At 34.2% G+C, this 26806-nt stretch overlaps 1 protein-coding gene across 4 annotated transcripts in view; it reads left to right on the forward strand.

Moving 5' to 3' along the window:
- Csmd3 (CUB and Sushi multiple domains 3) overlaps positions 1 to 26806 on the forward strand; it is a 926836-nt gene that overhangs the window by 541745 nt on the left and 358285 nt on the right. For all 4 annotated transcript variants that reach the window (XM_042673149.1, XM_042673151.1, XM_042673150.1 and 1 more), the window contains 2 exons: positions 21643 to 21825; positions 26050 to 26376. In XM_042673149.1, coding sequence (XP_042529083.1) covers positions 21643 to 21825; positions 26050 to 26376 — 510 coding nt within the window. The remainder of the gene's footprint in view (positions 1 to 21642; positions 21826 to 26049; positions 26377 to 26806) is intronic.

Here is a 26806-nt window from a genome sequence, read left to right on the forward strand (position 1 = left end):
CTTAAGGTCTGCATCTTTTCCAAACTGACTTTGGTGGCACTTTCCTTTTCTTTTCTAAAATTATCTTATCTATTGCCCTAATATATAATCAATGATTAAATACTTAGATTGCATAGAAAAAAAACAGAAAAATGCAGAGATAAGACACTTATTACTTTCATTGGCCTACAGTACTTAAACAATAATTATGACATAATTACTGCTAACACCTATCACTAGTGAGTAGCAACCTACATGCTCAAAACTGCCTTATGAAATTCACCATTTTAAATTTTTTCTCTCATGTATGAGTGTCACAAAAGTTCAACAACAAATGAATAAAATATATTCAAAGAATAAAATAGTTCATAATTTATAACAGGTATTTGAAATATAATTAATTGAAAAACAAAGCTCTAGGTCACTTTCTCTTCAACTCAGGTAAAGTTTTGTTAACCTATGTCTTCACATTATAAAAGCAAATAAACACATGTCCTTATCAATTATCTGTTTTGTTCCAACTCATTTGTTTGTTTGGCTATTTATTTTGTGCAGTACTTGTACTCAAGGTTGGGACATCCTTCTTAAGCTTTTATACTCATATCTAATGTTCTACCAATTGAGCTACAGTTCTACTTCCAGCTTTTTGATGATTAATTGGAATTAAGGGTCTCATAGACTTTACTGTAGAGCAGGTTTCAAATTATTATCTTCAGATCTCAACCTCATGAGTAGGTAGAATTACAGGTGTAGCTCCCAGTGCCAATTATTTTATTTATTTATTTTATTACAGTCCTGGGGCTTGAACTCAAGGCTTGGTCACTCACACTAAGCCTTTTCAAGACAAGCTATCTACCACTTGAGCTACATCTCAGCTTCTATTTTTAGAGGTTAGTTGGATATCAGAGTCGCATGGACTTTTCTTCCTGGGCTGGCTTTGAACTATGATCTTCAGATCTCTGCCTCCTGAGGAGCTAGGATTATAGGTATTAGCCACCAGTTTCCACCTATTTTATTTTTAAAATTTAATTTTTTTCTGAACTTGAAGAGGTTGTACAGTGAGTTACAATTTGATATATACATCTAAGTGTCCAGGGCTATCTGTTCAGAGTCAATCCTTCCCTTTTCTCCCCCATTCACCCCACAAAGTTATTCCACATTTTCCACTTCTTATATCATATATGTACATTCAGTATTCTTGTTGTGTTTTCCTTTTTGATTCATCCATCCCCCTTATACTCACTTCTCTTAGTAAATCTCATTTCAACTTCTGTTAATCATTTTGTTAAGCTGTTAATTGTTCATGAAAATTCATCATTATATTATAATCATCTTTGTAATATATGCAAAAGAAGAAAAACAACACCAAATGTATTTCAGTCTGCGTTAGAAACACACTTACATAAATATGTTGTACTGAATTGAATTGGTACAATCAAGTAGGCTTATTGCATCTTGAATCACTATGGGATGAATTAAAGAAACAAATTAATATTTATTTTTCCCTCTAGGCATAATTCTATTATGTGCTATATCTTCCCAAAACTGCACAGATCAAAATCTTTACCATTTATAGTATCGTACCACTTTTTAAGTAAATGAAATACTCACTTTTTAAAATCTAAAGCCAGTCCTTTTTTTTTTTGTCAGTCGTGGAGCTTGAACTCTGGGCTTGGGCGCTGTCCCTGTGCTCTTCAGCTCAAGGCTAGAGCTCTACCGCTTGAGCCACAACACCACTTCCCGGGTTTCTGGTGGTTTATTGGAGATAAGAGTCTCACGGAGTTTCCTGCTTGGGATGGCTTTGAACCGTGATCCTCAGATCTCAGCCTCCTGAGCAGTTAGGATTACAGGCATGAGCCACAGGAGCCTGGCTTCATCTTTTCATTAGCATATTAAATTCCACATTCTTTCTTCCACTTTAAGACATTATTGTGGCTAATTTCTCTTTTTCCTTCATATTCAAATTTTCTGCATGGAGTTATTGTCATGCTGGATTATCTCTCAGGATTTATTGTTTTCCTCCTGAAAAAGAAAACTAAAGTTACTCTGACTGCACTTCTATTGATAGCTGTTGGCCCATATCTTTGCTTCTCTTTGCTGAAAAATTGCTAATGGAATTGTCCCTCTTCACTGGCTTCCATTTACCTGTCCCATGGCCTCCTAAATGCTCTGTGAACCACTGTAATACCAAACCTTTGATTTTCAAGGTCCAAAATATCTTCTGCACTGCTACATCTAATAGTCAATGATCCAATCCGCACACATCGTACTTGAGACATCAATACAGTTTATCATTGCATTAAATGCTCAGTTTTCCTTATTACTATATTTGCTATCCAGGACATGACCTTCTCTAGCATCCCTTTAATTTCTTAATATACTTTTTATGTTTTACTAATATGTAAAGGTAGAAAAACTTCATACAAATGGGTTTACCATACAGTGTTAGCTATTGTATACATTCTGAAAATGTGAAATATACTCATGGAACACTTGTTTCCTACTGATGGTGCTCTGTTCATTTCTCTCTTGTTTTCTCAGTTATCTGTGCATTCTGTGTGTGTGTGTGTGTGTGTGTGTGTGTGTGTGTGTGTGTGTGTGTGTCTATGTCTGCTTCTATGTCTCTCTGTCTTTCCATTTTTCTTTTCCTCTCTCTTCTGACTCACAACATCTGTGATTTCTTCTGGTTCCATGATTTTAAATATTAGCTATTCATCAACTCACATTTACATTGCTATGGTCTGTCCTGATGGTGCTATAGATACACAACCCCACTTCCTGACAACTCTACCCACAGACTTTTCATGACACAACTCATTTCCTTTCCAACAGCTCTACCTACAGTCATCTGCAGATCACTGGATAGAAATCTGCTCTGAGACAGAAATTATTAAAGACATGCTTTATCTACCTCTTTCTCATCCTCTTGCAGTCACTTTGAAAAGGAACCTAGAATTCTATAATGTGTCACCACCTCCACTACTAACCCCCTGGTCAAATCAGCATATCAATGAACTGGATTATAACAATAAACTTCTAATTGATTCCTTGTCTTTCATTTTTCTTTCCTCCTCAACATAGTGGCAGAGATGATCTCTTTGAAATTTCAATCATATGGGCTTCTTACTCATCTTTAAGCACTCAGGCATAATACCTCCTGCAATCTTTTCCCTTGTTATATACAGAATTAAGCCCTTCATGTTTTTCAAGTTTCAGCTCTAATGTCAGTTTGACAGTACCTGCCTTAACCACTGTGTTAAAATTTAAACCCATGTAACCCTCCAAATTTTTGTTACACTAATCCACATTTACAGCTATTGCACTTATCACCTTCTAAACTTGTTTTATAATTACTATACATATTCATATACATAGAAGTGTGAGTATATATATATATAGTACACTTCAATTACTTCAATTATCAGTTTCCTTTTTCTGGAGAGGAGGTGAAGAGGTCCTTTATCATTCACTTCTGTGAGCCACATGTCTGGGCAATATCTGGCCCAGATAGGTTCTCAATGCATATTAATTGAATTAATAAATTCATGTGCCAGGCATTTTGGGTTGTTCACCTCAATTTGTTTTCCAAACTTCTATGTAGGAATTATTAGTGTTCCTTCTGGTGAAGAGGATGAGATAGAACATTCAGAATTACATGTAATTTACCCAAAGTTACAGAGTTGGCAGTAGCAATTGGGGGATTGATTTACTTATTTCTTTTGCCAGTCCTGGGACTTGAACTCAGTGTGTGGTCACTGTTCCTGAGCCTTTTTTGCTCAAGCCTAGCACTCTGCCACTTGAGCCATGGTCCCACTTCTGGCCTTTTCTGTTTATGTGGTACTGAGGTTTTGAACTTAATCCATGCTAGGCAAGCACTCTCCCAGCCCATAGGTGGAATTTCAAGTGAGTTAACTTCACTCCAAAGCCTCTACTTCTAGTCCCCATTCTTCCCATCTAAATATTAGCTCATTATTGCATTAGAAATGTGTATAACCAAGTAAATTAGACTGTAAATACAAGGCTTGTTATACTCATGGAAAATAATAGTTCCTTCTTTTTGATGACAATAAAAAGTTATTCTGTTGACATTTGCTGCTTATACTTTATCTTACCTTAATGAAATCAATCAACTTGGCCATTTCCTGCCTTCATTAGTGTAAGATGTGACATGCCAGTCCCAATATACTCAACTAGAACAATTGACAGAAACTGAGGTGCTTGAGAAGAATATACTGAACTATTCTGACCTGTTGGTGGCACATTGACAGGGAGTCTCTTCCTTGGGAAATACGAATAGCATGTATCCTGTCACTGCTGCCAGGAAATCTATAAGAAAATGAGTAGTCATCATTCTCAACAAAGAAACTGTAATGTCATCATTGGCTTCACTTTCTTTCCATGTTAACATCTCCTCCAAGCTGGTACTCTGATATTCATGCTTACAATGGTGATTATTGCATTTCGAGACTTTCAGATTTTCTGACCAAAATACTCTACATTTTTCAGAAGGGTTGTTTTTTGCTTTTCATTAGTAATTGGTACAAGTACCCTGCAAACATTTTTTGTCTTAATACTTCTAAAGTGTTAAATGATGTTTCCATTGTATTCTAATGCATGTTTTATACTTAGGAAAATATAAGAAAAACAAATATAATTTCCAATATTTTGACCTGTGGTTACAAATTAATTATTTTAGTACTTTCACTTGAATTATGATAAATATGCTTATTATTACCAGTATTATTATTTATACTAAGATTTCTTACAGTTGATGAATTATGACTTTTAGTTAACTTGTTATCTTTGCCAAAGGAGGGGTAACAATGCTCAATAGGAAATGGACTCATTATCTTACTCATGTTACTGTAACACTTCTGTACAGTATCTTTACAATAATATATATATATATATATAATTTTAAAACTTTTTCCAATACTGGAGCTTGCTTGGTTCTTGCTTGGCTTTTTCCTTCAAAGTTCTCACTGTACCAGCTTTTTGCTGGTTAGTTGGAGTTTAGAGTCTCATATATTTGGCCTTTCTTTCCTGGATTTGAACCTCAATCCTCAAAACTCCTCAATAACTAAAATTATAAATATGAGCCACTGATACCTGGTTGAAAAACTTTTATAACATGTGAAAGAATAATAAAAAGTTGATGATCTCAACACGTAATTTTATCAATTTTAAGACTTTATTTGCCACATTACCACTCTCTGCTTCTCTCTTTATCTCTCCTACACCATACACAGGCACACACACACATAAGTACATGCTTGTTTGACTATTTTATGTCCTAACCATTGAAATCATCTTCTAATAATATTCCTGTATAAAGCCAAAGTATCAATGCCACTTAAACAAAATTAATGTTTTCTCATTCATATTGCTTATAGTACAATCGACCTTTAAGGCCTTCATTTGATCAAGATATCTGTTTGTTTTTTCTAAATTAGAGATTTAAGTTTTACTCCTATATTCGATTGTTATACTTCTTAAATCTGTTTCCTCCCTATTATTTTGAAGGTGTCTTGAAGATTATGTCAGTACTAATTTGTACTGAACAGGTACTACTTATAATATTCCTAATAGAAAGGTGTATTTGTCTTGTATACATACACACATCTATATTATATTCATATACATATATATTTGAGTTTTTAAAAGTTGAAATAACTTTGACAGGTAAAATTCATTTGAAATTCATTATTTATACATTAGCAGGTTGCCAGATTTCAACTCAAGAGAATCAAATTTAAGACCAAATCAACAAAAGTATCACTAAGACTTCACTGGATATTTATTCTCTTTAATATCACATAGTGCTAAAAGCTACTAAAGCAAAACTTCATGGAAGGAAACATTAGTGAAACACTGGCCAAACTGGCTTTGTTTGATCCAGAAGAGAAATTGGAAAACCACTCCTGCCAATTATGAGTATTTACTATTTCATCTTATAACTTATAACCTCACAAAATTTATTTTTACCTCACATTTGACATTTTAACATTATTAATATAGTTCATTCTAAGCCAAAAAAATTCTTATGGATTTTGGCTTTCCTGGAGATAATTCAAATTTACACAGCTAATTGCTGTCAGAATATCTTAGGTAATTAGCAAGTTATATAAGCATTCTGTGATTCTGTTGAAAATGATATCCACTGCCAATAAGATATTGTACTATAAAGTGAGCAATTCTATGTTGTTATTAAGTAAGATAACAACTTTTGGATGGATTTTATTCTGGTACTAAAGCAGCAAACAGGTGAAAGATGAATTGTAAGATGAACTAGATTTTTTACAAAGTAAAACAATTGCAATACTACCAGACAAGCAGGAAAGGTTAAAAGCTATGTACATATGACATTATAAGTTGATGCTAGGCAAAATGAACTCCAAGATATGGATACAAGTGGTTTTTTTTGTTTGTTTTGCTGTTTTTAATGCACTATATCATTTTTTGTTTATTTTGTATGCTCTTCCCACTATTTATAATGCCTGTTGTGACTGTATTTGATTCTGGTGCCCTGTATCTTGTGTGTGTGTGTATATATATATATATATATATATATATATATATATATATATATATATATATTCTAATTTGGAGAGGAGAAGGATAATAACAAAATGCTGAAACTAGGATACAGGTTCACCCATTGTAACAATGAGATGTACAAGACACTATGTTGAAAATGAACTTTACAGCTTCAGAAAGGGAAAGGGAGGAGTTGGGCAGGTGGGAAGGGAAGGGATACTACGGGATAATGAAAGGAGGGAGTAACAATGCTCCATAGGAAACATTCTCATTACCTTACTCATATAACTGTAACACCTTTGTACCGTTTCTTTACAATAAAATAAATAAATAGAATTTTTAAAAAATTGCAAAGAGCAAGGCAGGATGGGACTAAACATTGCGACTAATAATTTACAAGGGTAAAATTGGTGTAAACTTTCTTGAAAGTCTTTTTCTCTCTCAGTGTGTCTGTCTGCTTCTCATGATTTCAGCTTTAGCTAAGATTTGTAGAGATGAATGAATAATATGTAAGACTATATTCAATTTTTTGAGAAACAATTAATTGTACTCCAAGTATTATCCATATAAAACTTTAAAAATTTTCAAAAATTAATAGCATTACATTTTTTTGAAGAAAAACTATACAAGACAAAAAAGGTGTGTTCTGCAGGGAGAAAGCTTTAGTCATTGGCTGTTGAATAAATTAGCTTCATTATGGATCAAGATTGTGTTATCTAGTCAACTCGCATCATACCAGTTCTGAGATTATCTTGCCTCCTGCTTTTTGTGTACATCGGTCTGATTCTTGTATTTTTACAAGATCCCTAGAGGCCTATAACATTAAAATATTAATAAGTTGTGGTAACAATGTTTTACATGAGCTATACAATACTTGGATTTTACTGTGGAGAATTTTTAATATTTTATAGGGCATAATTTGACAGAATACCCTGTCAAGTAATTTATTTAATATCACTTTTGTTAACCTATTGCTGAAGCAATCATTAGGGTTCAGTTTTTCTTTCTAAAGAACATTTTATTCCTATGTTTAAGCAAATAACTTACATTCATATCATCTGACTTACAAAATTGCTACAATAGAGAAAAACTCAAGTTTAGATGTTGACAAGAGAAATTACAAAAAAAACTAAGCAAAATAAAGCCTGACAAGTTAATGTTTTCCACCAACTTTTTTCTACTCATTAGATATGAATCTTTTACATCTGTAACAGTCAGGTTAGAGGGAAAAATAATCACTAACAATGGCACTCACAGAGTTTACCAATGCAGGCTAGATGTTAGTATCCTGACTAGACAAGACTTTAACATCAAAGACACTTAATGACCAACAATGCCTTCATAGACATACCTACAGAAAGGATTATTTACGTATCTCTTGCTTTTCAAAACTTCCTGGAATGAACCTGATTGACTGTGGCTAATTCTCAGCTACCATGCTAATTAAAAGGATGCTTAAAGAAATTGCTGTCCCTTTCCTTATGATTTTAATTTTTAGTAGAGTATATATCAAGTAGAGTTGATATTATAGTGTGTATGGATTCTCCCTCATAATTCTCTCAAATTTATGTTTTCTTCTTGAATTTTTACCATATTCTATGAGCAAAATCATGTGCCCCCAACTTCAGGTGCCAAAGCTTTAACTACCACCTAATATAAAGACATTTAGCGATAGAGACATTAGTGGGGTTAATCAGTTGAAGAGGTCAAGAGGCCTCATGAGGTAAGTAGAGCCTTAAGAAAGGAGATAGTCAGGATGTTCCTTTTTCTAATTGTTGTTATGTTATTGGCTTTTTTTTTTTTTTTTGGTCATGGGGTTGAACTTTGGGCCTGGAGACTTTCCCTCAGCTCTTCAGCTCAAGTAGAGTGCTCTACTGCTTGAGCCACAGCACCACTTCCAGTTTTCGAGTTGTTTATTGGAGATAAGAGTCTCACAGAAGCTGGGAAGGGATGTGAAGGGTAAACAACAGAGGAGGCTGCAATGCTTGGTAAGAAATATACGCATTATCCTGCCCATGTAATTGTAACCCCTCTGCACAGTATGTTCACAAATAAAATAAAATAAAATAAACAAAAAAGAGTCTCACTGACTATCCTGCCAGGGCTGGCTTTGAACCGTGATCCTCAGATCTCAGCCTCTTGAGTAGCTAGGATTGTAGACGTGAGTCACCGGTGCCTGGCTTTTATACTAAAATTATTATTATTGGCTTTTATACTAAAATTCTAATTTGTCCTTGGGGAAAATAAACACAGTTTTTACTTATAATTCCAACTAGTCTGACAGTTCTCTTCATGCTATTGATGGCAATGATAGACGGCATTTTTATATTTTTTGGAGTTGTTTATATTATTTTTAATGATTTTTTTCTCCACATGAAGTTTATTACATTTAATATGGTTTTCTAATGAATGGCATATTCCTTTGATGTTGATATTTGACTAATATGTTTTATGAATTCAGAACGAATTTAGAATATACTTTCTGGTCTCTTTGAAAAATGGCCAGTCCAAATTTTTTCAACACAATTTAAACATTTTTTAATTTTATGAATAGATTTATCCTTAATAACTAATAAATAGATTTAATTATTATGTAACGGTTTTCTCAGTCCTATGCTCCAAGTAAGGTAATGGAATGAAGTGAATAAACAAAGTTCATACATCTATAATTTACAGAGAACTGGAGAAAATTAAAAATGTACATCATTTGAATATGCACATCCAACATTTAGAACAAACAGAAATGATTTGCTAAAAATGAGGGTGGAGTTACAGTTGTCTCAGGATATGACACTTTAGAGAAAAGTCCTAATTTTCAAAGTGAATTAGCAAAACATCTGAAATTCTGTAAGTATGTTAGATGAGATTTTATAGTGCTTTTCTCTCTGCATTGCTATAGATATGACTATCATCCTATGTCAAAAAACCCATATGTTAGAGGGAAAATTAAACTTCATACATTCTTGACATGCTAAGAAAAATATCAACCAAAAAATATTTCATATAATAGGGTTCTTTCCATAATACAGGGGAGCCCTTTCTGCCTGTGCACATTCCATCTTCAAGATTGCTGAGATAGAAAGCAAGAAGCCAACACCACCATAAACGTGAAGTGCACAATATTAATAGTAATTCCTGTCCTTTTCATGTATAGTTTTCCCTTATGGACAGGCCAATATCCATCTTCCAAAACTGTGGAACCACTTTATTATTTGATATAGCATTGGATAAATATAAGATCCTCACTTCTTTTATTTGGGCTGCAAAATCTTGATGTGCTATTAGAATGTAATAATGCCCCCCTACTCAAACAATTTTTCAAAATTCCATGTAAAATTTGTGGATAATACAGACCAGTACTAAAAGATGTCAAAGAACAAATGTCTTTGGATGCCTCCAAATTCCAAGAAAAAATTAAGCCAATTACACTACATCATCAATGATATTAAAATCAGAGGACCAGCATTGAACAGTTATTTTCAGGATTAAAATCGCTTGCTTTTTATTAGGAAGGAAGTATTTTTGACTCATTTACAATAACAATAAAATAAATAAGTTCTGTCTGTATATTATATCAGAAAAAATGACCACTTCATTCTTACACACAGAGACATACATACACAATTACTCACACACAGAGACATTAATGCTTCATAAAGTTGCCCTTCAGATAAAGTTTATAAGTACTTTTTTTTTTAATTTTTTAATTTTTATTTTTTATTGTGAAAATACTATACAGAGGGGTTACAATTACATGGGCAAGATAATGAGTACATTTCTTATCAAGTATTGTAGCCTCCTCCTTTGTTTCCCCTTCCCATCCCTTCCTATCCTCCCCCCCACCCCCCACCCAATCCTCCCCGCTACCCACCCATCCCCTCCACCCCCCTTCCCGCACCAAAGTTGTAAAGTTCATTTTTCGACATAATGACTTGTACATCTCATTGTTGCAATGAGTCCACCTGTATCCATATTTAAGTACTTTCTATAAGGAAGTTTATGAAACTTTAAGAAAATTGTTCTTCTTGAAACAGTGACAGGTGCCAAGAATTTGCCTGAAAACCACTTAAACTGAAAACAACAACAGATCTCTTTAGTACAAATTAAGTTACCTAGAGAAATTATTTTAATTATTGGCTCAGACCATGTATGTATATGAAATATCTCCAAAGGATCGTGTGTTAAAGCCTTGGAGTAATGAGTTGGCATTTTTGGACCATCTAAAATTGGGGCTTATTGGTTGAGTTCATTTGATGTGTAAAACTTGTCTCTGGTTTTTGTCCTCCATAAAGTGAGTTACTTGGTTTTGCCAGCTTTTCCATACCATAATGTGTTGTGTGTCATCACATAAGGATGAAGAACCAACAGATTCAAGAGATCATGGACCTAAAACATCTAAAACTGTAAACCAAATCAAAACCTTTCTACCTTAAGTTTACTCCAGTATATTCTCACTATCATGAAAAGTGACTAATTGGCTATGTTTACCTAATTGAAGTAAAATGATGATTTCCCTCTTTCCACTGTAAAATGATGATTTCCCTCTTTCCACTAACTTCCAATGAGGTTATACTTTCTTATTGGTCAAAACCCTGCTTTCTTATTGGTCACATTGAGCTCCTAGCTTATACCCTGAGGTTATTTGTGGTTGTAAATGTAAAGGAATGTTCTATCCTTAAATTGTCATTCATTCTTCCATCTGAGGTCTATGGAACCCTAATTTGTTGACGAAGCCCTATTAATTTTACCTCTTTTCTTCAAAATCAGATTTTCTCTTCCTGAGCTGAAACTTACACTTGCAGGTCAGTCTAGGGCAGATCTAACATTTCTTAGTAATCCCTCTATTTCCTGTCTCTTCCCTGAGGCTGTATACAAAACTCTTTTATCTCCTTCCCCTGGTCCTCTCACCTACCAAAATCTTAGACCACTGGTAGCTTAACAGACATTAAATGTCCTAATGAAAGTTCTTTCAAAGCACACTGACTATAGAAAAGGTATTGATTTAAAAAAAAAGAATAATGATAATGATATATTAATTGTGGCTTTATTTACAAGGGCTTTTAGTACATAAAATATAGCACTAATTTAAGTCCAGATCACTCTGATTGAGATGTGCTTAGTTTTAACTAATTAGTGAAACCTAGCTTTGACTTCCAGTTTTTCTATCTCTGATTTCCATTGTGATTCATGAAGATAAAAAAGAGAAAAATAACATATGGGATGCCTCCCATTTTGCTAAGTGCCAGAAATACAAAATTAATTTAGCAGTGTTTTCTTCTCTAGGACTCAACAATCCAGTGAAGTCATCCAATTCCTCCTACATTTTCCCAAGAGATGGTTTTCCTACCTCTTCTATTTTCTCACATCCTTGATTTTGTGTAAATTGAAATGCTCTATACTCTAAAGGCTGGCTCATTCTATATTTGGGGTCTCTAGCCTATTATAGAACATTACAAAGAATAGCTCTTCATAGGATTCAAAATTCTTCTAGTAAGTTTATTTCCCTCTTGTAGTAGTAATTATTGCAAGTAACGTAAAAACTATTGGCCTTCTCTTTAATTAAACATGTCAAGTGTTAGGATTTTTTTTTTCGTCTACAGTATCTATATGAGAGACTATGCTGTAATCAGGTTGTGAAAATGTTCAATGTAAAAACAAACAAACAAGTATTCACTTACTTCTGGTTCATTTTTAGTAGATAAAGAACTATTAGGCCCATCTAGCAAAATAGTGAGGCTCTTCTTCAGCCTATTTGTTGGCTTGGCTTTGGGACCAGAAATTGGTTCTAATTCAAGTTTGTTTCAGGATCTCTCTCATCCTTACAGTAGCCAATGGTAGAAATCCCAGAAGAGGAAGTAGAAACATGCAAAGCCTCTTACAAAGTGTAAAGCTTGTATCCAAGAGCTTTCAGCCAGTTTTTTGGCCTAAGTTATCTCAAACCTCACCAATCAAATGTAAACCAATCACTGTGGCTAATTAGAAACTAATGGAGGTACACCCCTGGAGCTATGTAGATGTACAATGAGGGAATGAGTCAAATACTAGGTCCAATTTAGAAGTGAGTTTTGGTTTACACTTATATCTAAACATGAAAAGATCTGTCTTGAGCTAAAGTAAAGAACCAATTCAAATCTTACATATAAGGCTCTCAGTTTCATATTTGGTACTCATCCAGGTTCCCTGTATTATCTTCTTCTTGTCTTTGATATTAACAGCTCTCAGATGTGTTTTGAAGTCTTGTCTATCAGCAACACCTAGGGACATTCTTACAGACAAAAACTCTGAGATAGGGCTCAATAGTGAGGGCTTTAACAAGTTTGTGATATTTCTAAAATTTGACATCTTTTTTCCTATGACTTTGCCTATTCTAAGAGAGAGAACATATCTACCTTTATGAGCTCTAGAGTTTAGTTGTTAAATCTAGCTTAATAAAATAAATCCCTTTGGCTGTTGAGGAGATGTTTGTGACAACAGAGTAGGTAAGAGGAATTATTCTTATTACTTAGGAAAAGCTTATATAGACCAGGATGCTGCCATCACCAAAATCTATATATAAATCTATACTAAATCTATAGCTTAGAAATTTAGGTGAGTCCATGTGTAGGTTTTGTTTTTATTTTTTATTTTTATTTTTTTACCTAAGAAACACTGGTAAGTGAAACTAAGATTTAGGGGATGTTTGCTCATATAGGTTACTTATGAAATAAGAAATTGTGAAATATGTCTAGAAAGGAAGTTGTTTTGGCTTATAGTTTGTAAAGCATTCCATTGTCTCACTGCAAACAAGAGACAACTCTCTTTTTAAGTGTTATGTACTAGTGCGTACTCAGGAATGTCATTTCTTAGGCTATCCTACTTTTACTGATTAATTCACTATATCTTTCTTAGTTACCCTACCCCCATCCAGTTCTTCCAGCTACAAATCTTAATACAAAAACATTTTTTTTGCTAGTCCTGGGGCTTGAACTCAGAGCCTGGGCACTGTCTCTGAGCTTCTTTTGCTCAAAGCTAGCACTCTAACACATGAGCCAAAGTGCCACTTCCAGCTTTTTCTGTTTATGTGGTTCTGAGGAATTGATCCTAGGGTTTCATGCATGCTAGGGAAACACTCTATCATTGAACCACATTCCCAACACCAAAAATAAACTATTTTTAAGTATACAAATGTACTGGCAAGATGGCGCATGCCAGAAAATCAACAAGGAGGATGAGGCAGGAGGATCAGGAGTTCGAGACCAAATAATTCTAATGCTTACAACAATGCATCAATTGTGCATTCATGCCTAGGTATTATCTATGTGTTGTTAGTTTTTTTAGGAATGAAATTAAAAACAAACTTTCCATCTTAAAAATCCTCTCCACAGCCAGGTGCTGGTGGTTCACGCCTGTAATCCTAGCTACTCAGGAGGCTGAGATCTGAGGATCACGGTCCAAAGCCAGCCTAGGCAGGAAAGTCTGTGAAACTTTTACCTCCAATAAACCACCAGAAAACCAGATATGGCACTGTAGCTCAAGTGGTAGAGTGCTAACCTTGAGCTGAAGAGCTAAGTGACAGCGCTCAGGCCCAGAGTTCAAGCCCCACGACCGACCAAAAAACAAAAAGAAATCCTCTCCACATAGAAAGACAGTACACACATGTGCACGCGCCCGCGCGCGCGCACACGCGCACACACACACACAATCTATGTTCATAGTGAACGAGCATTAAACCAAAGCAAGATGGGTATATTTTCTAAACTAATAAAGGTATTGCAAAGACAGAAGACATTTGGCCCTTTAAATTAGCCAAGCTGATAGACTGTATTTCACATATGTTCTCAAGATAATAACGAGTTCTCAGGGAAAAGACCTGTGTATCACAATAATTTATTTTTTATTATTTAGTATTTTCTACACATTATTTATCTTAAATTCACCCATAAATATGGTGGCCATATGTGTGACTAATGCTTTATCCAAAGAAAACAAATCTCATCTTCATATCAGAAATTGTGAAAATCAGAGTTGCTCCCCACCTCCTCCCAGAAACTAGAGGTGAAGAGTTATCTGCCTTTGCTAATACATTTCAAAGAGATAGTTTACAAATCTTTGAGGAAATACTACTAAATTTTGAGAGTAGCCAGAGGTTTATTTTTCATTTGAAAAGAGGTACTTATATGTAAAAAAAAAAAAAAAAAGATTGACAATAACCAGATTTCTCAAGCAATAAAAGGAATTAAAAAGGGTCTGCTTTTATTTTCAATAGCAGACATTAGGCATTTTTAGAATTTGTGTTTGCTCTAACATTGTCCCTTCAGTTTTTGAGAGGGCCATTCTCTTTTTATTACATTTGCCAAACTCAGCGCAAAGCCTCATTCCAATAACTGGTCACAGGTCAAGAAAAATTGTTTCAGGAAATAGCTGAATTAAATGATCTTTAAATAAGCTTTTTAAATAATTAGGATTTTATTGAAACTATTTCCTTTCTTGGCTTTAGTATTCTTTTCTTTGAACTATTATTTCCCACTCAATGTTTGTTGGTTTTAAATTGAACTGAATGACCAGCATTGAAAAACAAGCCTTACTTTAATTTCTTGGTTAATCAGATCACCGTTCTTCCAAAAAGTCCTGTCAAACTTACATAACCTTTTTCAAGGCAGATACATATGAGTCAAGTCCTAAGGGAAACTTTGAACACAGGACTCCAGGATTAAATAGGCTTTAGGAAATTTGTGTACAATTGTTTTAAAACTTAAAAGATATATGCCTCGTAGTTACCCATTAACATTTATTTTTAATGAATCACTGTGGGTACAGCCTAGTGGTAGACAAGGTGTCTAGCTTCCATAAGACTTTTGTTTATGCCTAGCAACACCATCCTACCCAGAAAACAAAAACAAAAGAGAAAATAAATGAATATTTTTAATGAAAGGCTTTGATTTGCCTTATAATATTAGTATAGCATTAGATATTATTCTTTGTAACATATTTTGTCATCTTACTACTTTTACTAGTTGTTGATGATATTGAGTAAAGATTGAACCAAAAGCTTTATGCATGTATACCTGTAATATGAGGAATAACACAGACATGCATGGAAGACAATAATTCAAGATGGAAACTACATCCTCAGCCCTTTCTATACTACTTTATATTATTTATTTATTTATTTGCTTGCTTGTTTCTTTTTTTTTTTTTTTTTGCCAGTCATGGGGCCTGAAGTCTGGGCCTGGGTGCTGTCCCTCAGCTCTTCAACTCAAGGTTACTAGCACTCTACCACTTGAGCCATAGCACCACTTCCAGCTTATTCTGCTTATGTTGTGCTGAGGAGTGGAACCCAGGGCCTCATGCATGCAGGGCAAGCGCTCAACCACTGAACCACCTTCTCAGTCCCCACCTGTTTCTTTTTTAAAAAATGTTTTCTGTACAGAGGGGTTACTGTTACATGAGCAAGGTAATGAGTATATTTCCTATGGAGCATTATTGCCTCCTCTTTAGAATAGATTTTAGTGAGATATAAAGCCTAGGATCCAGAAACATAAAGACAAAGGAAATGTAGCTATCAAAATGATCTTCAAGGGCTTAACTTGCTGTGATAAATCCAGCTCCAATTATATATGTATAATTATATATAATATGCATAATTATTTATAATATACATATAAGCATGTTTTGCTTTTAACACTACTGTTGCAAAATGCCTGATTAAATATTATGTCTATCTCCTTGTCTACCCCCTTCCCCATATCAAGCTCAACATATACAGTAAGAGAGTAGCTGCTTATTACATTGAAAGAGCTTGGGTAGATAATCCAGTAACTTAATTCCATAAAAGGCTAATTCTGCATCAACATGACTATTTTTAAAGAAGAGCATATATCCTGCTCATGTATTGCACTCTGGCTTTTCTCAATGTGGTCTTTTATAATAGGAGTATTTGATTCTTCTTACCTGTTTCATACTTATACAAAGGTCTACACTAACACAATTGTGAGTTCTTTTACCATCTGGTAGATACAGTAAGAGAAATAGAGTTTTGACGTTTTTGATGGTAGCTAGGTGACTGCTAGCAGTTATGGTTCTTTGGAAAGAAAAAAATCCATTTACTTTGATTGTTATTATACTTCAGAAAATATTGATCTATCCCTGCTTGCAAACTCTTTTAAGCAGGTAGCTACAGAGATTTAGACAAAAATCTATATTTCTCTTTGTACTTCCATGCAAGGTACTTCAAAGGAAAATGTTTAAAAAATAGACAGGTTAAGTGAGGTTTCACGTGAACAATGCTATTTGGAGTCTTCATATACAAAAGGAAAGCTTCCTGACACTTTCATTTTACTGACCATTATTAGACTATAAGCTCCTAAGAATGTAGGTCATGTCTCCTTAATGGACTCTACATTATGTTTAGTTCATTCGATATGAGATTAATGTGACAGTTGCTGTGGATGATTTTTTTAAACTATGTATCCACAGTGTCTCATCAATGCCTTACCTGTGCTTAGAATAAAGTCAACAGCCCTTCAGACTGCACACAAACAATGGCCCGTCTCCCAGCTCATGCCCCTTACACCTGAACTCCTGCCGTAATGAACAATTTAGAGTTTTTGAAAAGGTGATGGCTTATGTCACACAATCATTTCTCTTGTCAAAGTGCTCATTCTCTCCAAAATATTGCAAACTACCTTTACACCTCTTCCCAACACGTGCATAACCTTGCAAATCTGTCTACTCATGTTTCCATTTTATGTGCTTCTATTTGTAAATAGTATAAGCCATAACAAAAATGAAGATTATATATATATAGAGAGAGATCACAATATCTCATAGTTTTTAAGAATATATATATATATATATATATATATATATATATATATAGACAGTGAGAGAGAGACAGAGAGAGAGACAGAGACAGAGAGGAATTCATAGAACATTGATGTTCTATCTAGTTATGTCTTTTGAGTAACATTACTTTCTTTGACTACAGAGTATGAGTGCAAGACATTTTTTGGTTTATTCATTTTTCCATGCTTCACTGCCCTGCTCTTTTTTTTGCGGGGGGGGGGGGGGGGGGTCCAGTCATGGGGCCTGAACTCTGAGCCTGGGTGCTATCCTTCAGCTCTTCAGCTCAAGGCTAGCGCTCTACCACTTGAGCCACAGCGCCACTTCCGGCTTTTTACTTTTTGCTTATGTGGTTCTGAGGAATTGAACCCAGGGCCTCAGGCATGCAAGGCAAGCACTCTACCACTGGGCCACCTTCCCAGTCCCTGCCCTGCTCTTTGATTGTTACTTCAGAGTGAGTAAAAGCTAATAGGCATGGGCTCTTAACAGCAAGGCTTCTGTGCTATCTGGCTTTCTTGGAGCATTGTGGTGGGGTTTATTACTTTGTCAGAGGACTGGGTGAGATAATCAAGAGATGAGTTCAATAGAGTGTTTTTGCCTCAGTCCTTCACCTGATCACTATGGATGATTGAACTCATAATTAAAAGCCAGGGTTTTTCAGGTAGCTTTCCTCATCCAAATTCCATTAAGTATACCCCTTGTTACCTTTCTTAAGCTATACCCATATTTACACACTAAGAATGTACCATTTGTTTCCTTTAGGTTGTCTTACTGGTAAAACATAATTTTCCATAGAAATAGTTCAACAAACAGCAGTAGAGCTCTTGCCTTGAGCTGAAGAGCTGAGGAATAGCACCCAAGCCCAGAGTTCAATTCCCACAACCAACAATGAAAAAAAGAAAAACAAAGACAAAAAAGTATTTTGTAAGCATCCACTGATTCTTCATTTTATGATCTTAGAATAATTTCATCTCTCAGAGTATGAAAGGAGGTTGGGATTTCTCTAACAAAGGATGGCTCCACTGGGAGTGAGACAAATAATAGCACATCCTTTACAACTAAATTTGGAAGGAACAAAGTAAGCCTCTATCCTCAAAGCCAAAGGTTAGCAGAGGAGTAGCACCTGGTGCTCATCTTTTCCTTTCTCACTGTGTAAGTAACTAACTAAAAAAACAAGAGAAAGGGTTGTTGAAATAAGGGGATGGGAGGTCATAGAAAATACAAGCAAAGTACTCTAAATGCTGTATGTTGAAAACATTATGGGAAATGTAGGTTTAAATGGCAGTGGCTGAAATTTGTAGAAACAGGGCTCTTTCAACACAGTTTTCTAAGTTTAGTGACCAAGTTAACTTTGATCTTTGGAGCCTAAAGTAATAAACTCTAAGTTTAAATTCAATCAGATTTCCAGCCAAAGTGTAACATCTGGCCTTAAAGTGACACAGAACCACTCATTGATCAATCTCTCACTTGACAACAGTTGACACCGTAATTCAAATACTTCACAGTGAAACTGTGTAGGTTAAAAGAAAGTGATCTGTAAAACTTGCAGTTTTGCTGATTCTTAATGTTAAGAAGCCTTTTGGGAATCGTATTACCTCAGCAACTAGCTTACAATGGTCGTGCGATATGAATCGTGCAGCTGGAAAAAGACTCCGTGGGCTGCACTAGGTCTCACCTTTAAGCATCAGAGACAAATGAGGCTGCAGTCAACATTTAAGGAGATGTAGAGAAGGAAACCCACAACTTCCCAGGCAAAAGGAAGGGAGGAAGTACTGGAATAATGCATGCAGGCTGTGTTTTACAAATGTGATGAAAACACTGACATTTAAAATGCCTCAGACCAAGGACAAAAGTTTAATAAAAAATATGCGAAATTCAGAATGGTGGCAAATATGCCCTGTGATAAGATTGAGTAATTTATACAAGCTAATATAGAAATCCACCGCCAGTAGGTAAATCATATATTTCCAAGATAAGCTTATATTTGTATACTACTTTTTCTTTATTACTCCTAAGCAGCATTATTCATAACTGGAATATAATCTAGGAATTTCTCTCTTTATCTCTGTCTCTGTCTCTGTCTCTGTCTGTCTGTCTCTCTCTCTCTATGAGACTTTTGTTAATATTCAAAAATAGAATCACATGCTATGTATGCTAATTGATTATTTTTGTCTTTTAAAAAAATCTACAGCTCTGTTTTTAAAAACAGGTTCTCAGTGAAGGTATAGATTTCATATAAAGGAACTACATAGACTAAGTTCACATAACAGCTCTAACTCATAAACTTTGTGTGACATTGAGGAATTACTTTACCTAATTATATCCCTATGGCATGATGTCAGGATTAGAGATAACAAATGTTTACAATTTTTACAATACATAAATAACATATAAATATTTTTCAGTACCATGTGTAAAAATCTCATTAGAGGAAACAGTACATAAACAAAAACTTCTGATTATATGCATGCATCAATATAGATTATTTTCCAAGGTTTATAGAAACTTGGAGAAAGGAACATCAAAAGACACTTGCATATTCTGGGCAGTCTTTATGAATGAGGTATTGTATGAATTGAGAGATGCGTAAAATCTTCTCTAGGTTTTAAATCCTTGTGCTGTAATTCCATAGGTTTGGATATGTTTTGTTCTTTTTATTTTAATGGATCATGTGCTGGAGACTTGGTCCCTAAAAAGTGAAGTCGGATGTGACAAAGACTTCACTGTGATTTCCAGTTGTCTTGGCCATTAGGAGTGTGTCCTCAGTGATATTAATATAGTTGTAGTGGGATTTAGAGTTGGTTGATCGGTGGATGATTTATTGTAGCAGTGATTCAGTGACTTCTGAATCATCAGCTTCCTTCCAGTGTAAGTGATCTCTCTTCTTCCTACATGTGTCACTGTCACTATGATGCCACCTACCACCAGATCTCACAGCCCTCAACAGGCCAAGTATTACTTTTCACACTTCATAGAAAACTGAACCTGGGTTTCATGAGTAGATAACTAGTGAATGAAATCCACTCCTCTGTTGCACAATGACTAAATTTTTGGCTTCAGAAAGACATAAATCCTGCTATTTATACAATTGTGAAACTGCTCAAACTCTTCAACTTCTTTCATCTCCAGATTTCTTATCTATAAATGGAGGTGAGAATAGTTCCTTCGTACAATTGGTTGACAGTTTAGTTTCATTCTGCACATTTACAATATTTTAACAGTACCAGCGTGGCTTCAGTGCTCAATAAATGATAGATATTGTACCTAATTGTTCTTTGTTCATAGCTCTATCATTGCACTCATGATTGCATAGTAGTTTTTATTTGCATATTTTATATTCCATATACTGTGGAGATTATTGTAGATACAAGTTTGTCTTTCTATAAAAATGTATAATCAATTGTAAAGAATATTGTACTAAAGGGACAATATATAGATAACTAAAATTATACATATATACAGTAACACATAGGTACAATACATAGATATTTACATTTATATAAAGATACAGTAATGATTCTGAATAGGTAGGGAAAAATTTGTTTAAAAATCAAAATTGTTTGGGGACTGTAGGAAATCCTTAAGTTAAACAGACATATCTATGTCCATCTACCCTTGTTATCTATCTATCTATCTATCATCATCATCATAATCATCATCATCATCATCTTCCTATCTACCTATATATCCAGTAATTGAAGATAGGCAGATGATAGATAGACGAGATAGTGATAGGAAGAGGCAGAAAGAAATAGAAACCGAGAGAGCTATAGATAGATAGATGGATAAGAAAAAATAAGCCGAGGTTTTCAAAACCAATGGCACCCTGGAAATCTAGCTACAGCTTTACATAGGAGGCCTTTCTGCATCATGGCCAGAAACCTCCAGCAAGGAAAACACCAGTGGTGCTTACCACAGAGGAAGCTATTTCAGCCACATAGACAAGCAGAGATGCAGTCAAAGTCAATCAGACTATCAAGGGAGTTTGGGTTGAAAACAACAACAAATCTCAGACATTGTCATAATGATTCTTCTAGGAATAAATTATCTTGTAATCTGATCAGCTATGGTAACTTCAGTCATCCCATCTATAAAGTAAGAAAAAATACAGTTTTTGCTTTCTTTCCTAAAGAATATTTAATCAAACAATGCCCATTTAGCAGTAAAAGAAAAAAAAAATAAGGTTAGAGAATGTATCCAGACTTTACCCTGAAAAAACTTGCCATCAAGAGTACCTTTACTAAATTCTTATTTAGCACCTAGCTTCATATATTGGAAGGTAACTTTTATGTTCTGTCTTTACAGAAATTGAGAAGGAAAGTTGTGGTGATCCTGGAACACCCTTATATGGAATTAGAGAAGGCGATGGTTTTTCTAATCGTGATGTTTTAAGGTTTGAATGCCAGTTTGGGTTTGAATTAATTGGAGAGAAATCCATTGTTTGTCAAGAGAATAACCAATGGTCTGCAAACATACCCATCTGTATCTGTGAGTACCAAATGTTTTGCTTCTAGATGGCATATGCTACCCTGTCCTTGCATGTAATTGCTTTTGTAATTAATTGCAAAATGCTGGAACCATGTAATTATTTCTGGATGAGTAGCATTCTGCGATACTATCTTTAACAAGTGTGCTTATAAATTTCATTATAGATTTAAATAAAGTTAACATAGTTCACTTGGTAATTGCAAAATATATATTACACATGTTCTTATAACACTTAATTTGGTGGCTTTTTGTAATTTATAGATAGCATGCTTATGAAAATTATGCATTGAAGCTAACTCTAATAGATACATTTAACAAGATAGTATATGCTTATTCACAATAAAATGCACCTAAAATATTTGAAGCTTATACTCCATGTATAACACATTTTTTTTTGTCCATTGTGGGGCTTGAACTTTGGGCCTGGGTGCTGTCCTTCAGCAATTCAGATCGAGACTAGCGCTCTATCACTTGAGCCACAGCACCACTTCCGGCTTTTTTCTGCTTTTGTGGTACTGAGGAATAGAACCCAGGCCCTCATGTATGCTAGGCAAGCACTCTAGCACTGAGCCACCTTCCCAGCCCCACATTAATTTATTTTTGCATGTATATAAAGTACCATTTTTATATTGTACATAATAAAATTCATTGTTTAGCTGATATGCTTGGATAAAAAGAAACATATTTGCGAAAATACATTAAGGTCTTCATGCTTAACTAAAAGTAAAACACAGCTTCTATTACCTATTGATATACTTAGTTTTAATTATTTTAATTTTATCTTCATTATATTACAATAAAATAGGTATTATTTTTTAATCGGGCAAAAAAATCCCTGTTTTATTACATTTACTTTTCAGAAATTCTAGGAGAGGAAGAGTGTGAAGACCCTTATTCGATCTTTTTCAATTTAGGCTAGTTTCTTTCCATAAACTGGATCACTTTGTGAGGTTCCTGCTGTGAAAGAACAAGATATATTAGAAGAATCTTCTTTGACTCTGTTTAATATCTGAAACTTAATAATAAATTCAAAGGCTTTACTCAAAGTTCTTTTGTTCTAGCTATTCCAAAAAAGTATTCTACAGTATTAGCTGGGTACAGTGGCTCACACCTGTAATCATAGCTACTTAGGAGGGTGAGATCTGAGGATCATGGTTCTAAGTCAGCTTGGGCAGAAAAGTCCCCTTGAGAATCTCATCTCTAATTATCCACTCATACCCCAGAAGTAGTGTTGTGTCTCAAGTGGCAGACGAATTTCAAGTCCCATAACTAACAATGACAACAGAAAGACTATAAAGTATTTAATATTTGGAATCTATTAATGTAATATATCAACATCAAATATGAAAAAATTGAGGTGCTACCAATAGATAAAAACCAGGAAATTGAGAAGGCTAAGAACACATTCTCCTGTTGAACCCAGCTTAAGGATGGAAATGCTTTAAAATGTGTTTTTTTCTTTAATTTAATTTAATTTTATTTGTGAACATACTGTAAAGAGGGGTTACAATTACATGGACAGGATAATGCGTACATTTCTTACCAAGCATTGCAGCCTCCTCCTTTGTTTACCCTTCACCTCCCTTCCCAGCCTCCCCCGTCCCCCCCCAATCCCAATCCTTCTCCTTCCCCCCTTCCCCCCCCAACACCCCCCCTCACTCTCTAGAACACATCTAATAAAATATATATTTTTAGTGAAAAGCAAATTTTAAAAATTCTTGAATCTCAAGGGAACATCTTTAAATATATATAAATTAGATATGCCCAATGTCCTAAAGTATAATAAAATTTAGCAATTAATGTTTTTCTATAAGCAATTATTTAAACATATTTGCAAGTTAATTTATTCAGAAGAATAAATTATAATATATATTTATAATCATAAACCAAACTCTGATAGAAAGATATACTTGTATAACTAATAAGGCTGTTGTATGTGGTTAACTTTACCCAAAAATGGAGATTATTATTTTTTTGTTTTTTTTTTAGTACTACTCAAATTTGAACTTGGTGCCATTCTCTTGTTGGACATGTTCCTTTCTAATTGAACCATAACCTCAGTATTGTTCCTTACAGTTTGTTGTAGTTGTTTATTTGGTTAGCAATGCTTGATAAGAAATGTACTCATTACCTTGCTCATGTAATTGTAACCCCTCTGTACGTTATTTTCATAATAAAAAAAAAGATCACAAATAAAGAAGGTGTGCTTTGCTCAGAATGACCTATTGACTACAATTCTACTTCTGCCATGAGTAGTTCAGATTACAGGCATGCACCATCACACCAAGATTGATTATTTTTTAAACTTATTCATATTTTCAATTTTATAATTAAGTGGTTATACAAAGAGGTCACAATTCCATAAGTCAGGTTTGAAAGCACAACATACCTTGATCAATGTCAACTTTTCTTTCACTCTCTCCAGTTTTTCCTCTTCCCAACTGTACCCTCTTGGTTATAAGTGATCATTTTAATATGACTTATTGCTATTTATTAGAAACAAATCTTCATATTTAATATAAGGCAATTAAATATATTTCACAATTGTGTCAATTACTTTTCTTAAAAATCTGTGAAAACATCAGAAGAAAAGATATTATCATTTTAAGTTTAATTTCCTTTTCAGTGATAAACCATTTTCTTTCCTAATTCTTACTCTTGCATTTTCTAAAGGCTGTAGGTGAAAGTTAATTCATATTGTTTTAACATTACAAATGAAACAAGGGTGAGAGTAAGACTAAATTGTCTTGTGATTAAAGAGCTCTTATTTGTGTGTTCTTCCAGTAGTATCTAAAAGATAATTCATCAGCTTATTTGATTGTATCTATAAGAATATTTCATGTTTATGATAAGACACATAGCTTCCACTTATATTCTGAATTTTCTCTGAACCTTAGCATCCTGCATTAGTAATTATGTAATAACTATAATCATGTAATAATTATATAATTAAATATAGCATATTAATATTTTAATATATATATATTGTATTATTGGATATAAATATGCAATATTATATATAATATACAATATATGATAATAATGCAATTATAATAATAAATATAATATACTTACTAATAAAATAATTACATAATGATTATGTATTGTAAAATACAAAATATCAGGTCTGGGAAGGTGGTTCACTCATAGAGTGCTTGCCTTGCATGCATGAGGCCCTGGGTTCAACTCCTCAGCACCACAGAAGCAGAAAAAGCCAGAAGTGGTGATGTGGCTCAAGTGGTAGAGCACTAGCTTTGCTCTGAATAGCTGAGGGACATTGCCCATGCCCAGAGTTCAGGCCCACAACCAACAAAAAGAATACAAAAATTCATTTTTCAATTATTTCATTAACTGTATTACTTTCTGTAGGGAGTATATATATATATATATATATATATGTACATATATATATATATATATATATGAGCTAATCACTTTATAGTATAGTAGAACCAATAAGATATCAAATTAAATTAATGCTTTTCTCCACTTATATTTGCATGTATTTAAATATGTAGTCTTAAGTCAGTTTTTTTCTAATATGCAAAATAGAGATGTGTAGTCCAGTAAAATCCCCACCATTTTCTAAAATATAAAGACAAAAGAGAAGTAATGTGTAGTTCTCTCATTGATGTGACCAAAGACAGGAGAAAATCAAAGTTAGGAATTATTTATTGTAGCTCATGGTTTCAGAGGTATCAGTCCAACATGGTGAGGAGGGAGACATAGAGTGGTTCACATCTGGCCTAGTCTTTCTGGCCCAGTGAGCAGATAGACAGTTGGGAGCCAGCACAAGATGTAGCAAGGGTGTAACCCACATGACCTAATTCTTCCAATTAGGCTTCTCCTCCCATAATTCACTACTTCCCAATAATACTATTGTAATTATGAATCCTACGAAGAATTAATCCAGTTAAAGTAAATCAGACCTTTTGTTATTAAATTGTCTTTGAAAATACCACCAGATACTTTCATAGGTGTGCTTCACTAAGTCTCTCAGGCAATTTTCTACTCACTCAAATGGATATTTTCACAAAAGTAAAGATGGGAACATTTTCTTCCTGTTTTGTAGAATATTTTACACTGTATTTATTTATTTAATTTTTTATTTATGTATTTTACCAAAGTGCTGATTATGGGCCAAATTGAAGAATATGACAAAATAAGGTAAACCATGTTACTTATAAATATTCATTGTACTTTATAATCTTCCTATTTTGCCAGTTCCTTGTCTCTCCAACTTCACTGCACCAATGGGAACAGTTCTTTCTCCTGATTACCCAGAAGGATATGGAAATAATTTAAATTGCATCTGGACAATAATCTCCGATCCAGGAAGTCGAATACACCTTTCTTTCAATGACTTTGATCTGGAATCTCAGTTTGACTTCCTTGCTGTTAAAGACGGAGACTCTCCGGATTCCCCGATTCTTGGGACATTTACTGGGGCTGAAGTGCCTTCTCACCTTACAAGTAATAGTCATATACTGAGATTGGAATTTCAAGCTGACCACTCCATGTCAGGACGTGGCTTTAACATCACTTACAACAGTAAGTTTTTGCTTTTATATTTTTTCCATGTAACATACTTCCTCTACAAGTACAACTGGAAAAAAAATAATACAAATCAACTCTCTTCATTCACATATAAGCAAACATTATATATATGCAAGCCATAACCTAGTTTTGCCAGGGGTGGTCATTTAATTCTGATTTCCAAATGCATTTCACTCCTTACTCTGCCATTTCTCTTTGTCAAGGATGCTGGGTATTAATGAGATGCGTTTCCAATACTATTAATATATCAGCTTATTCTATTAAGACTTGTCATATACTCTAACCTGCTATATATCACAGATTTGGCTGTTATTTATATGCAAGTATACAAAGAAAATAGTTCTTTTCTTCAAGCTGTTCACAAATCATTGGGACACTTGAAGCAAATATTGACAGCCCAGAGTTATACTTCCAACGGGGAGAG

The sequence above is a fragment of the Dipodomys spectabilis genome, unplaced genomic scaffold, assembly GCF_019054845.1.
Source record: "Dipodomys spectabilis isolate Male_0828 unplaced genomic scaffold, ASM1905484v1 ptg000783l, whole genome shotgun sequence".
NCBI classification, from domain to species: Eukaryota; Metazoa; Chordata; class Mammalia; order Rodentia; family Heteromyidae; genus Dipodomys; species Dipodomys spectabilis.